At 29.0% G+C, this 16043-nt stretch overlaps 1 protein-coding gene across 1 annotated transcript; it reads right to left on the reverse strand.

Moving 5' to 3' along the window:
- Positions 1-10919: 10919 nt before the first annotated feature.
- On the reverse strand, positions 10920-14166 carry LOC118040341 (cation/H(+) antiporter 15). Its single transcript, XM_035047259.2, has 3 exons — positions 13845-14166; positions 12388-13380; positions 10920-12281 (listed from the first exon to the last, which is right to left on the reverse strand). The coding sequence occupies exons 1-3, from the start codon at positions 14061-14063 to the stop codon at positions 10920-10922; spliced, it is 2574 nt and encodes an 857-aa protein (XP_034903150.1). The 5' UTR covers positions 14064-14166.
- Positions 14167-16043: the final 1877 nt, after the last annotated feature.

Genomic DNA, 16043 nt, shown 5'->3' on the forward strand with positions numbered 1-16043 from the left:
ACCTTAGCCCATGCATCTGGTCATTTTTTTAATACTACTCTTAAGTTTCTTTTTTAATTTCTTAATTTTTTTTAAATATTTATGGTCATAATTATTCAGATAAAAAACACATATTTTGATATTTTTATTATTAAGTTTTACATTGTTTTTTTAGATTAATTATATTTTCCCTTCAATTACATACAAAATATTGAGGTTTGATTTTTAATTTTTTTTTTATTAAAACTTGGTTTTCATGATAGGTTTTTTAAAAAAAAAATTTAAAAAACAATGCTTCAAATAAAAAACATGTTTTTATTATAAAAATGGAATATATTAATACGAAAAATGTGGCTTATATTGAAGAGATTCATAGCTTCTTAATTATTTTAAATTATTAATTTTTTTTATAAAAATATTTAAATTCCTTTACTTTTAATTAAAAAAACATGCTGCTAATAAAAAATATTTTAGTAAAAAATGTATTTATAATAAATAATAATTTGTTCAATAAAAAATATATATTTTTAAGAATTTAACTCATAACCTTTCATACAAATACCTATTTTAATTATAAAAAACTAAATAAAAATAAATTTAAAAAACTACCCCTCATAATCAATTTTTATTAAAATATTATTAATTAATTATCAATGCAGGCGCTATACAAATAACACTATTTATAATTCATTTATAATCTTATTCAGATAATACAGGTAAAGTTTTTCCATGTAAAGTCTTTTTCATACTCTTTAAAACTTTGCAGGTGCATTGAATTAAAACGCTTCATAACTTTTATAAATTTGATTATTCAAAGTCGTCCTTGATGTCCCATATGAGAAAAGAATATGAAATTTATCCAAGTATAATTCATCTATAATCTTGTAAAGTCATTTTATTAAATTAAAAAACAAAACTAAGTTGTGCATGATTTTACTATAGACATTGCATTGTGTACTCTCATAAATTATAATGAATTAAAATAGTTGTTTTTTTAATTTTTTTAATTTGATCCTCAAACCTCTTTTCTTCTTCACAATTGAACCAATTTTAGCCCAAATTAGTGCCTAGTGTATTTTGTTTATGAAGAAGAAATGATTGAATTAAAATAACATAGGAACAAAGTGAAACAATTAGGGAAAATAAGTGACAACTTCAATTTCATTTGAAAAGTTCATTTTAACCTCTTATCTTTTTTAGTTAATAGATAGTTGGTCTCTTTAATTTTCAGAAATTTAAATCTGGTATCAAATTACATTTCCCTCATTTTCTAGTTTTGTTTTGTGAGAGGAGTGTGAGAGACTTGTCGAATGCTATATTAGAGAGAGAAAGTTATTATTGATAACTATTTCAGCCACAAAAAATAGTTGATATTGGTATCAATGAGTTCTATTTTATTAGAGGAGTTTCATCTAGGCTTGAATATGTAGATTTGATCATAGAAAGACTTTCTGGTTTAGTTTTATTTTGGGTTTTTTAGCCATTTTTATTGTTGTTTGAGGTCATTGATAGATTTACCAAGATATTTAATGTATTTTAGGTAAAAATAAAAGATTGAAAATGAATTTTTTTAGTAAAAAAATAAGAGCCCAATTTTACAATGACATTTGATGGCCGAGATCAATAAAAAAAAAAATATGACACATCACCTGCTTATTTCTTCCAAAAGTGGGTTGGATAACAATTCGTACACCCTTTTAAAAAATAAAAAATCATTGAATCTAGTTGAGTCCATGAGTCAAACCACATATTTAAAGGGTTAATCCTAACCCGCAACATCCAACCTATTATTTATTTTAATGCATATTCTCTCCATTTAAAAACATACAATTTCACTCTTTATTAACGATGATTTATTTTTTTATTTAACTAAGAAAAATAATTTCATTCTTTGTTATCAATGATTTTCTTTAGCTACCTTGATCTCACATGCTTATCATGATTTTTTTTTCAATGGCGTGCATAACTCATGTCACTAGTTTGCTTGGGTAACTCTAGTTTACTTATAATTTTTTTAATTAATTTTGTTCTTCAACTTTTAGTTAACAAGGGATTAAACTTCTCAATTTATTCTTTTTTCAAAATTATCCTCATGAATCTCACATGTCCATTCGAGTTAATTCATATAAATCCAATATATTTTCATCTCAATATAAAATTAAAAAAAAATATCTTTTATCATAATTTTTTTTTAAAAAAACATTATTAATATTGAAAAAACAAAACATATGAGAAAAGCTAAAGCTAAATTCTCAACCAGCTCAATATTAAAAAAATAACATCGACAAAGATAATTTTAAAAAAAACATATTAAGAAACATTGCAGTAAAACAAAAATTATGTAGGGGAAATATTGTAGTAATCCACAATGTTTTTCTTAAACTATGAAACTAAATTCTTAACCAACTCGATATAAAAAAAATAAAATTGACAAAGACTTTATTTTTAAAAAGAAAAAAATCATAAAAAAAAAAGAAAAAAAACATGTATGAAAATATTATAGCAATCCACAATGTTTTAAAGAAAAAAAATTATACAGCTAAATTCTCAACCAGTTCAATATTATAAAAAAATTAGTAAAGATAATTTTGAAAAAAAAATAAAAAGAAAAAAAATTAAAAAAGAAAAAAGAAAAAGAAGTAGTCAATTTTGGGAAAAAAAACAAAAAAACAAAAAAAAATGATTTGAGAAAGCTTCCTTTTCCCGTGCTTTTAGAATATTGATTAATTAATAATAATTTACAGTCCTATCCCTTGGAAAAGCAAAACCAAAAGCAAACATTGATTACAATTTTTTGTTCTTCACTCGCAGCCTTGCCTGCGCACATGTGCTGGTACTATTAAAACTTTGTAGGTATGTAGAATTAAAATGCTTCGTATTTTTTTTAATGACTTTTGTTCTTCAAAGTCGTTCTTAATGCCCCCCTTGTCTCTCCAAGTCGTCCACTTGTTGATAATTATACTCTTAACCTTTCGGAAGGCACTAGATGCCATGCTCGTGTAATGCTGCGGGCTTGTGGCATGTTATTTTTGATTTGTAAAATAAATTATAAAAAAAAAAACATTATTAATATCTAGATTTTGCTTAAAGTTTTTATTCTTCACCCGCAGCCTTGCATGTGCACATGTGCTGGTACTATTAAAACCTTGTAGGTATGTAGAATTAAAATGCTTTGTATTTTTTTTATGACTTTCGTCCTTCAAAGTCGTACGTCATGGCCTCCCTGTGTCTCTCCAAGTCGTCCACTTGTTGATAATTATACTCTTAACCTTTTGGAAAAGCAAAACCAAAAGCAAACATTGATTACAATAGTAAAGGGACGATTAAGTCTTCCACGGAGCAGAATAGTCTTTTCTAAATAATAAAAAAACATTTACAAATTGAATATATAGTGCAGTAAGGTCTTTACAAACAATTAAACGATGCATTTGCTTTTAAAATCAATTTTTTATAGCTTTGATCCACGAGCATTTGAGTCTTTTTATATTGGTTTTTTTTTTTTTGGTAATAAAGTGGTTCTACTGGGGATGTTCGGTAATTGATTTAGTAAAATTATTATTAAAAAATTTATCTTACATGTTATGTGTCAGCGTGTGAAATGTCCCCATGCCCTTTGGGCAAAGCTTGGGACGTTGTGCAATGGTCATACAAGGGCTTCGTTAGATTCGTCATAGCTTCCCCTCCTTCCAAGTCTAGCATGTGTTACAAACAGATGTACAGTTTGGTGCATGCAATCATTTTTTTTTTTTCTAATCCGGGGTTTTTACATTGACCCTGCAAAACATAAAAGTAGCCTTTCACTTTGATATTTATTCATATTTAATTAATATTCTTCTGATTACTATTTATTTATTTATTTAAAATAATTTATGAAATTAATTTTTTTATTTAATTTTACTTTTTTTGTTTTTTATATCTTTTAAATTTCATCTTTGTTCTTTTAAATGATTTTTTCTTAAAATTTCATTATTTTTAAGTTTTTTCTACCAATTGAATCCTTATTATTTTAGTTGCTAGTTTTTTCTTGCTTTGACATTTTTTCAAGATTGATCTTCTTGTTTTTTTTTTTTTTTTTCTATTTCATGATCCAACATTTAATTTATTTGAAATGAAACTTCTTAATTGAGCTCAAGTCTAAAATTTCACAAGTAGCAAATTTAAAAGATTAAACTAAGTTCAAGAAATTCTCCTAAGTTTGATTGTTTTTTTTTTTTTTCCAGCTCATATTTTTTCATTTTCTCTTTTGACAGTTATTTATGCTCTGTTTGTTTCAAGGAAAACGAATTCCTGGAATTCGTTTTCCTGACTTTCCCATGTTTGGGAACAAATTTTAAACAGTAAGTCAACGGAAACTTAATTCCGATCAACGTAAAATCGTTACTTGAGAAAGGAAAGTGTTTTCCTTCGGTTAAAGAAAGGAAAACACTTTCCGCACGCCTACCAGTGAATTTTAATTCACAACTACAGTATCATCGCATTTTAATTCACTGCTACAGTAGCAGCGAATTAAAATGCAAAGAGTTGGTTTATTTTATTTAAGTAATGGGTTTTTTTATTAAATCAAAGTTTAATTAACTTTTCAATTAAACTTTTGATTTTATTAATTAAAAATAATCTAAAATTTAATTAAATCAATTCTCCAATTAAACCCTTGATTTAATTAATTAAACTAGTCAAGAGTTTAATTAAATTTTTAAACTTCCAATCATGTTGCCCTTAACCCAAATTTTAATTCATCCTTCATTTATTTTATTTTTATTTTTCATCATCTTTTTTTTTAAATAATAAAAATAAAAAGATCAAAATTGGGTTATGACAATTGTAAGTGATTAAATATTTTATATTAAATATTTTATATATATTAGATAAATTTGAAAAAAAAATTAATTCATTAATAAATTATTTTCCAGTTCATTTTCCATAACACAACCAAACACTGGAAAATGTTTTCCAGTTTATTTTCCATAACACTACCAAACATCGGAAAATACTTTCCCGGAATTCACTTTCCAGGAATTCATTTTCCCCGGAATTCACTTTTCAAAAGAAAACCACTTTCCTGCAAACAAACGGAGCCTTAGTTAAATTTTGAACTCCATTGTTTTTTTTTAATTTACTTTTTATAGGATTTTTTAATAATTTTGATAGTAACCTGAGTTATATCACATATTTTTATTTATCATTCTCTATTCATGTTTAGCTTATTTTTAGAAATTTTGTTTTTAAATTAAAGTAATTTATTAAATATAAGCATGAGATACTCATCGCATGATATTTTAATTAGTTTGTTTTCTAGTTTGTAACTTTAATGGTATGTGTGGTCTCTTTTGGTGTTGACATAAAACCTTTTACAATAGCGTTTGAATTTCTTAATAAGCTATTTTTGATGGGTGAGCATTGTCTATGATAGATTAATGGTAGGTCTTTGAAAGATTTTTTTTTATTCTTCTTAGGATAACTTATTATTGTATTTTTTGTTCATGTTATTTACGATGTTTTTTTTTTATATAAAAAAATCATATTCTTAAGTTAATTAAGCTTATTGAACTCGGTTAAGTCAATAATCTGAATCTCATATTTTTCTTTTCTTTTTTAAAAAAAAAAGAAAAACACTGGCATTAACTTAACTTTTTTTTATATTAGGAAATTTTTTAACTAACCCGGTATAATGCGGACCACCTATCTAGCTAACAAAAACTAATTGAAGAGGGGAACATAACATAAACCAATGTTCCTCTCCTTACAAAGTATGGTTCATTGGAACAATAATTTTTCACTTTTTTATTTTTGATTTAGTCTTTTATATATATATATATATATATATATATATATATATATATATATTATCCTTTCACACTATATTTATTGAAAATTTAACTTCATAATTTATTTTATTTTGCTTTCTTTAAGGTCATCTTAGTTTTATGACTTAGATCACAAGTTTTGCGAGTTAATATGATTTTCTTAGTTTTTTTGGTTTATTTTTTTTTTTATAATTGATTTTTTTTTAATTTTATCCTTTAAAATTTAGGTTGATTAAAAATTAAGATTCATAATTTATTTTTATATATTTTTTTATAAGGTTATCCGAGTTTCATGACTTGTGTTAAAAGCTTGACATGTTAACCTAGATTGACTTGAGTTTTTTTTTTAAATTTTTTTTTTGTATTTATCTTTTCTCAGCTTAATCCTTCAAACATTGGATTAATAGATAATTAGGCCTCATATTTTTCTTTTAATTGGGGTATCCTAGTCTCATGATTTAGGTTTGACAGATTAACTCGAGTTGACTCAAGTTTTTCTTTTTGTTTACTTGATTAATTATTTTTTCAATTTTATTCCTCAATATTAGGTTGATTAAAAATTAGGCTTCAATGCATCAAAATCATTTGAAAACATTAAAAAACTTTAATGCAATATTTTTTTTCAAATAAAAATAACTCTTTTAATAAACACTTAAAAGCATAAGTAACTCCCATACACATAGTACCCATTTGGCATTGAGGTTGTGGTTGAGGTTCAGAGTAAGCCACAAATATTAATGTTTGGTTAAGTTAAAAACTGAGTTTTGTTTTGATGGGACCCATTTAAATTGCGGTTGTGACCAAGGTTTAAGAGAAGCAAGATTTCTATGCTTATGCTCCACTGTTCATGTGAATTAATTCAGCTGTTTCATTGTTCACGTGAACAGTAGAGAGCGTCTCTACTATTCATGACCCGGACAGGTTTCGGCCCCAACCTAAATGTATTGGACTGGGTTCGACCTAGTAAAATAAAAAAAAATCCAACAAAATTTTTCATACATTGTGTTTTATTTGAATAGCTAGTGTTTAACATTATTTAATGACACTACATAATTATATTAGAAGAAGATTTCATGATGACGTAACATTTGCAGAATTTGATCGCAATTTCAATTTTATTCATGATGATATTTTACCTGATATTGTTGCATGCTTAGGAAGTCATGAAAACTGTAGTTCTTGTCGGATGGATTTCATACATGATGAAATTATAAATAGTTTAATGAAATAATAAAAAATAATTTTATATAAAATATTATTTATTTCATGATGTAATAACAGTAGTTAAATCAATAATATTTCAATTAAATACCATCAATATTAATATATGTCTTTTTTTAGTTATTTTATAACCTTAATTTGAAAAGCATTTTTAACTAAACACATTAAACTACTTTTTATTCAACCTCAATTTTTACCACAGTTTTAATCAAATATATATCTTTCAAAATTAACCTCAACTAAAAATATTTTTTATAAAATAATATTTTTTAAACCACAGCCACAAAAACTAATATAATATCAAACACACTTGACCATGAATTCACACCATAATTCCAGCTCCTTATTTTCCTTTTCCTTTTTGATGGATAGTTGTGGTCTTTTAAATGATGAATTTTTCATTTACGCCCCTAAAGTTCATTTGCATTTGTTCTGATCATAGCTCATTTGGAGGAGAGAGAAGGGAAAAATTAGGGGTGGAGAGAGAAAGTTGCATATCATCATGTTTTTCAACACGATTCCTGATAAAAAAAAAGAAAGGAAGAGAAGCTCATGGAATCGCATTCGAGAAGTTAAGCTTCCGCAAAAAAATACACCTCAATACACCTCCTATTTCTATACTTTTAAATTGAAGTAATATCAATTATTCTATTTAATTTTGGATCATGTCAATCCTTCTGCTTAAATTTTTAAATATTTTAATCATTTCATCCACTTTTTTTAAAAAAGAAATATAAAATGGAAAACAATTTTTGTTTCGAAACTTTGATTGGATTTTGAGGAGTTTTTGGATGGATTCTAATCGAAAATGGTAAAAAAGAGAGTTTTACATGGAAAAAAGGGTTCGAGGAACGACTTTTTAGTGAGCACAGGAGAAGACGAAAGCAAGGCACCGCTTGCTTGCTTTTCCTTGGTGCGGGCCTGGCATCCTAGATGCATGCGTTCGGGCTTGGTGCTCTAGCCCAATTCTTTCTTCTCTAATTATTTATATACATTCTAAGACTATTTTCTTCCAGAACAAAAAACTAATTTGTTTTAACTCATGATTTAAATATATTAAATGAGTGCATTTTTAGAATTTAGATTCAATAAATCATTGTTATTAAATCTTTTAAGGAAATGATTTTCCATTTATGAAATTTTATATTAACTTTTTTTTAGAATCTTAGTCACTTTAATGCTAGGAATATTTTAATTTAAAATTTTATCAAATCATAGCTAAGATATTAGGGGTATTTGATAATGTGATATAGGTTTTTTATTAGAAAACATCAAAATAATATTTTTTATTTTATTTTTTAAAAATTATTTTGATATCAACATATAAAATCAATCTAAAAAAATATAAAAAAATAATTTTAAATAAAAAAAATTTCAAAATTTTAAAAATCACGGTGCGTTTCCAAACACTTAACAACTTATTTAAGAAGTCGAGGTGTTATGTATATGCCAGACATCATGCAAGACAGCAAGACAATGGTTTTTCTTTCCCTTTTCTTCAGTGTATTCCTCGTAGCATCCCCTTCACAAAGGGATATTCAAAACACATTTTGAAAGACTTTGAAATCGAGGAAAAGATCAAACGTTTTCCTAACATTGTCCTGATGCTAGTTGTTAAGAACTTTTGATTGTTTCATAGACACAACACACAAGATTTAACATTGTTCAATAACTTGCCTACATCCACATAGATGTCGATTTCGTTAGCAAAGAGAGAAATACAAACTACAATGAGGAGGATAAAACACTCTCTACTCAAATCAATCTTCTCTCACACTCACAGCTCTCTCTCTCTCTCTCTCTCTCTCTCTCTCTCTCTATATATATATATATATATATATATATATATATATATATATATATATATTCAACTCCGATAGCCCTTTATATTTATAGTAGAAATGGGGGAACAAACCTCTTCCCCATCATTTCAGTGAACTATTTTGGCCACCGTCTACACTATTTTCATCATTTAGGTCACCTAATTTGCTGCCATCTTGACCTTCGTTATGCAACCATGTTGAGCATGGCTGGTTGATGCCAATTGCGTCCACACACAACATTTATGTGAATCCATATAGCCTTTTTGTCAGTAATTATTTGAATCTCTCCATGCTTTGCAAAAGATGAGTCCCATTCATAAATACGATAATTGATGAAATTAATAGACAGTTCATTATTGATAGAAATAATCTCTCACTCAACTTTATTTTTTCAGTTCTACAGAAACAGATTGAATATAGTGAAAAAGAAAAAAAATTCAACACTTTGGGCACTGTATATAATTGCTTGTGAAAAAGAAGACTACAAGTTATAATTGTTTACACGGCTGTAGTTGTGTTTTAATTATAACGCAGTTTGCAGCTGTTTGATAATAAAAAAAAAATGATTTACTATTCATGGTCCCATATATTTTTTGCGTTGGAAACGCAATTAAAGAAAAGCAAGGAATTCTTGCTTTTTTTGCATTGTCTATGTTAATTGCAATGTTCAATGAACAGTGCAATTAACATGAACAATGTATAGTGATACACTGTTCATGTAAACAATACAAGAGAATTGCATTGTTCACTTAAAAAATAATGAGCAATGCAATTCACTTGCACTGTTCACGAGTAAATTGCAATGCGTGAACTTTTTTTTCTTAGTGTGTTAATTTTTTTAATATTTTTTATTTTAAAAAAATAAGTTTAGAGTGAATTAAATTCACTTGTACTGTGATGTGAATAATATTTTTTTTTCAAAAAAACTAGTATAGAGTGAATTAAATTCACTTGCATTGTAATATCAATTTTATACCTGATAATATTTTATCTAATTTTATTATACGCTAAAAAAATTATGGAAACTGTAGTTCTTGTCGGATGTATCTCATACGTAATGTAATTGTAGATGGTTTCATGGAATAATAAAAAATATTTTACATAAAGTATGATTTATTTCATGATGTAATAGCAATAGTTAAATTCACAATATTTAAATTAAAAATCATCAATATTAATATATATTGTTTTTAAATTATTTTATAAACTCAATTTCAAAAGTATTCTTAACTAAACACATTAAACTATTTTTTTTTCAACCTCAATTTCAACCACAGTTTTAATCAAACACCTATTTTTTTCAAATCAACCTCAACTAAAATTAGTTTTTATAAAAATAATTTTTTTCAAACCACAACTACAACAGCTATCGCAATACCAAACACACTCGAAGTGAAGGATGGTAAGCTATCAACAAATCCTTGTTTCAACACCTTCAAGATCAAAATTTGCATCAAATCGACTTGGACACTTTCTTTAGCTATCAACAAATCCTAAAATATCATGACTTTCAAGGAGAATTTGCATCATTTTTAGAGTGCAAGAGATAGAAAAGAAGAGAATCAAAGATTGAGAAGGAAGAATATTGCAAAAAGTTGAAGATTTGAAAAGGAATTTTTCAGTTTGACAATATATTAAACAGATAACAGACAGATCGATTATTATGAAAAAAATATTTGGATAAAAAGATAATAATGCCAGAAACAGGGATTAGTAAGATTCAGAAGCAGAAGATCACAAGATATTAAGAATCCTAAGCTCTGGTACCATGAAAAGATAGCAAGATTTTCACAGAGATGAAAAGAGAAATGAAGAGAAGCAAAGAGAAATTCTGCGGAGCAGAGGAAGAAGAAAAGCTCCTATATTTTATTCTTCGTTATTTCTTTACTAACAATATTACATTTTTTTTTATATCAACTATGATTAAAAGCTTGTTTATGTAATCTAACTAATAGTAACAGACTTTATTAACTGTCTAACAATACTAACAACATTCTAACCATTTTATTCTCTAATATCTTGACATGTGATAGTACCAGGGCCTTTGATATCTTGACAGTTTTGACCAGTAACCATAGAGCTTAATTTGAAATTATTTACGATCGTAATCGTAATCATCGTCATCATCTTCCTCTTGGTCATAAACATAACGGTGTGAAATGCTAGTAGTATTGCCAAAGGGAACCTGTTCACTAACCATTAGTGGTCGCCAAGTTCTTGAGCCATCATGACTTGCTGAAAATCCATGAGGGTTTGCTATATAATTTTTGGGTACGTATTGTTGCACCACAAGAACTGATGCATGCGACGCGAAATTTGATGAAGCCAGTGTATCCCCCATGGTTCCCAATTCCTGACAGCTATTCCAGTCTGATAACCCTGATGTGAGCACTGATTGTGTTTTCTCCCCTCTTCCAACTATATAGAGATCAAAATCTGCATCATTTCGTCTAATTTCCGCAAGAGTTTCATCCCCGTTATTCACCACTTTCTCTGTGTAAGTAATGGACTCATCATCGAGAGTCTTGAACATAAACTCATATGTATAATCATCATCAAGCCTCTTTTCCCTCTCCTCAATCGTCATGGAACTGGATAACTCATCATGACCGTTTGAGCTGTGTTCTGAAGTGGATTGCGCTGCTATTCTACCTGGAAGAAATCGAAGCACCGCTAAACTTATTTCAGGATGCCCTGCCATTCGCCACGCATAAGCCAATGCCTCCCTGTCATCAGGGCCACCAATGAAGATCATAGCAATTCGGTGCCCTTTTGAACTAGAACTGTTCCTTGCGGGACCTGTTTGCATGATGGAACCGAGTCCACGATCAACCAGTAGACCCACAGAACACGTTGCGTTTTCGAGCACATATTGGTTCATAGCTGGAAAAGTCGATTTTGCATCCTCTACTCGGCCGTCTGCAGTTAAGACTGTTTGGAATGGTATGATGATGAGGGAAACTCGCTTGTCCAATGCAAGGCTGCAAATATCCTCATGCATATTCTCATAAGGTGAAATTGCAGTGATTGTTTGAACCGACACAGCTCCGTTTCTCTTCTCGTATGAATTAAAAGCAAAGATAATTTGGTCCGATTCTGATTTTGCTCGGACAGGATTGCTCATGCTTGTCATGGAGTGGTCATGAACAATTAGCATCGCTGTGTTCCGTCCAGTGAGCTCTACCAAGTGGACGGCGATGACACAGATAGGGAAGTCTGGGCTGGCATTAGAGGCTTCAAGGAGGCTAATCATGCATGGTGCATCACGATTTGAAAGAACACATGCAAGGATTTTAAATTCTACCCCATTTTCCAGTACACTCTCAATGGTCCTGTGCTTGTATCTAAGCAATTTTTTCCTAGGCTTGTATGTGGCAGCCACTATTGGCTCCACCAAACAAGTCATGGCCAAGGCTGAAAACACCATTATGGTAAATGTTTGGTTGTTTAGAACCTGGGAAATGGGATGATCTTTAGTTAATTTCTGTAATTAAGAAATTCTTGATCTCAAATACTATATAGGAAATATGAGAATTCTGCAGAACATGCATGGTTCATACCTTAATATTCCGGCCGGCATTAATGATAATGATCGACATAACTCCTTTAGTGTTCATTATTACGCCAAGAGCAAAACCATCCTCCATTGGCTTGTTGTGGAGCAGAAAGACGAGCAATGTGCTCAGTATCTTTGCTCCAAAACTAAGGAATATGATTATAAATATTGCATACCATGGAGTTTCTTTCAGCATAAAACCAACATCAGTTCGGGTCCCTGAGGTTAAGAAGAAGAGGGGCATCATAATCACAGAGACAAAATCATCAAGCCTTTCCATTAGTTTCATTCTGATAACATCTCGACGAGGCATAATAACTCCTAACATGAAACTACCAACCATAGAATGCAAACCGAAAGCATCAGTGATGAATCCGAAAAACACAATCCAACCCAAAATAAACCATATATGTTGCTCAGTGAAGTCGTCTCCTTTGACAGCATGGCTAGCTATCTTTGAGATTACCGGACGGATCACAAAACCACAGAGTAAAACGAAAGCAAGGATAGATGGCAAAACATAATATGGGTAAGCATTGAGCAATGACATTGCAACCACAAGAAGAATCCAAGTACAGAAGTCACTGCTAACAGCTGAAGACATGGCCAATCTTCCTATATCGGTGCGAAGGAGCTTGAGGTCTGTGAGGACTTGAGCAACGTCGGGGAAGTTGGTAGCAGTGAGAGTAATAGCCCAGAATATGGAGCCCTTAAAGCTGCTGATTTCCTTTGCATTACTATCAAGCAGTTGTAATAGATAAAATAAGCCAAACCCAAAGCCAAGTGGAATCAGAATTCCAGAAATGGCGATGCGAATAGCCTCCGATCCACTGTTCATGATGGGTTTTAGGTCCATTTCTAACCCAAATAGGAACATATAGTAAACGAGTGCCAAGTTTGCAAATGTTTCCAACACCTTGACAGCCTTAAGAGGAAGGACGTGATCGAAAAACAACGGGGTAGCTCCAAGTGCTGATGGGCCTAGCAACACCCCAGCCTGTGCATATATACACAATCCAACATAATTGATACCATCAATTATCCAATGTGCATGCATATGTTTTTTTTTTCTTGTTACAAAAGAGAGATTTAAACTCAAGACTTTTGAGATGGAAAAGAACAATATACTACAAATGCTTGCAATAATTAGATGAAAGTTATTTCCGTTGCTTGGCTACACACATCATCGTTCTTCCCACATACTTGGAGGTTTAGCCTAGTTGCTTACAAGGTATCATGACTCAAATTCGATGAAATGCACAAGAAAAAAAATACCTTTTGGTAAATGTAGTGCAAGTCCTTTTAGTTAAAATTAAAACATTGTTTTTCCACAAGTTTTGATCTATATATTTACGAATCATATTGTATTAGCATGAAGAAGGATAAAAGAGCAATCAACATTAATAACTGGCCTACAAAAGGAACCATGAAACAGCAATTATATAACAAGTTTGACCTTACAATTATAAGAGCAACTATGCTGGGTTGTCGCAGAGGCCTGAGGATCAAGAGGAGAAGGCGAGTGGTGAACAGGACAACCGATAGTTGGAGGGCAAAGAGAGGGAGGGATGTCGTCAAAGCACTTGTACTTTGGAAATAATTGCCACCAGTTTGATTTACATAGTAACATGCTTCCGAACCATCCTTGGTACGATTTACTAAATATCCAGATTCAGCCATGGCGATTCCAAGTATTTCAAAACTTGTAATTCAGAACCAAAACAAATTAAGGAGATTGATGAGAAGGAAATTTTGAGAAGGCAGGCATTATAACCAGCTAGAAAGTGAGATATTATCTAATTTGTTGGCTGCAACATTTTCTTTGTTACAATATCATAGATGTTTTCTTTTTTGTTACAAAGGAGAGGGTGAAACTAAGATTTCTCGCGGGGAAGAGAAGAACATGCATGCCTATATTGAACTACCAGCAGGTTATTGCCTTAGCTGTCCTCACCTGTTAATTAGTTTTCTAGTCAGAGTTGGTCATTGAAGAATCACATAACCAAAATAGAAAAGATTGCATCATCATGTTTTCCAAAATTAGGCAGATACAGCATGGAAAATAGGCGATTAATGAGGATTATCCCAATTCTTAGCCCCGAAGTATTTCTCTGTTTTTACAGCTTCATATATATATGTGTGTGTGTGTGTGTGTGTAATGCAAGAGAGTTGAGACACGTTTCTTCTATTTCCAATATCTTGTTTTAGAACCAAGACTACGATTGTTAGCCTTCTAACAAAATGACCGGTGATACACCGTAATTCAGATCAGTTTTTTAATATAAATAAATTACCTAAGTGTTGTTGATGTGATTTATAAAATATGATATATATTGAAAAATACATTTTTTAAATATTTAAACAATGATATATTATATGATATTTTTTTAACTATTAGAATAATAATATATCGAATTGATCTGAGTTAACTTATCAAATTTATAACTCGGATTATAAGATTATAATAAGTCTATATAAAGCAAATAAATATAAATTATGAATGCAAATTCCTAATTAACTTAATATTAAGGGAAGAACTTGAAAAAATTAAACATAAAAAAAAAATGAAAAAAAAATCTACATTAGTCAATATGTTAAACTTGTGAGTCAGATCAAGATATTGAGATAACCTCATACAAAATAAATAAATAAAATCAATTAGAAAACAACATAAAAAAAAATATAAAGCACATTATATAAAGTAATTTGAGAAAATTTATGAAGCTCTACTATCAATATATCTAATTTTAAAGGTTGAAATCAAGGAAAAAAAGCTAAATCCACGAGACCAATATATATTTCAATATAAAGAAAATAAGAAAAAAATAAGAAGCACAATTCTCAAAATAATCTAATATTGAAAGATAAAATTAAAAATAAATAAATAAAAAAGAAGATGGGATTGGTGAATTATGAAATTATTTTTTAAAACACGTAATTTTTTTTATAAAACTTTTATTTATTTTTAATTTCAACATTCAATCCTAATTTGTTATATAATATTTTTTTTGACTTGGTCCTTACTTTTTTTATTTTTATTTTTTTCCCTGACCTTTTTGTAAGAGTTTTAATAGCTTTCAATTTCATTATTCAATCCAAATTTATTTTAATTTTCATCCCCAATTTGTTTGAGCTGATATAGGCCAATTACTTATCGGGCCAAGGTCATTAGCCCAACCCTTTTGGGTTAAGATCAGCCTAGTTAGCTGGGTTGGCTTAGCCTATATTTTAGAATAATATAATATATATTGTAATATTTAATATTATATATTAAAAAAACAAAAAATTCCAAAAAACTTCTTTAAAAAATTTGTGATTTTCTTGCGTGTATTTCTATCATTTTTGTGTAACATTGAGTTTTATTTTTACACTATAAGATTCAAATTTGTATTAAAATGTCTGACTTTCTCCGAAATATTTCTAAAAAAAATCTCAAATTTTTTAAATTAATTTTCTTTTTTAAAATAAAAAAAAACAAAAAAATATTTTGTTTTCATACATACAACCAAATCCTAAAATGTTTCCAAGCATATTTTCATAAAAATAAAAATTGTATCTTTTCTTATGTTTTAAAATGCAAAATGAATATCATAACTAGTTTATAATTATTCATTAGGGTTTGATTAAAATATCAAAAACATTTTTTTTTTCAAATCTTTT

The sequence above is a fragment of the Populus alba genome, chromosome 7, assembly GCF_005239225.2.
Source record: "Populus alba chromosome 7, ASM523922v2, whole genome shotgun sequence".
NCBI classification, from domain to species: Eukaryota; Viridiplantae; Streptophyta; class Magnoliopsida; order Malpighiales; family Salicaceae; genus Populus; species Populus alba.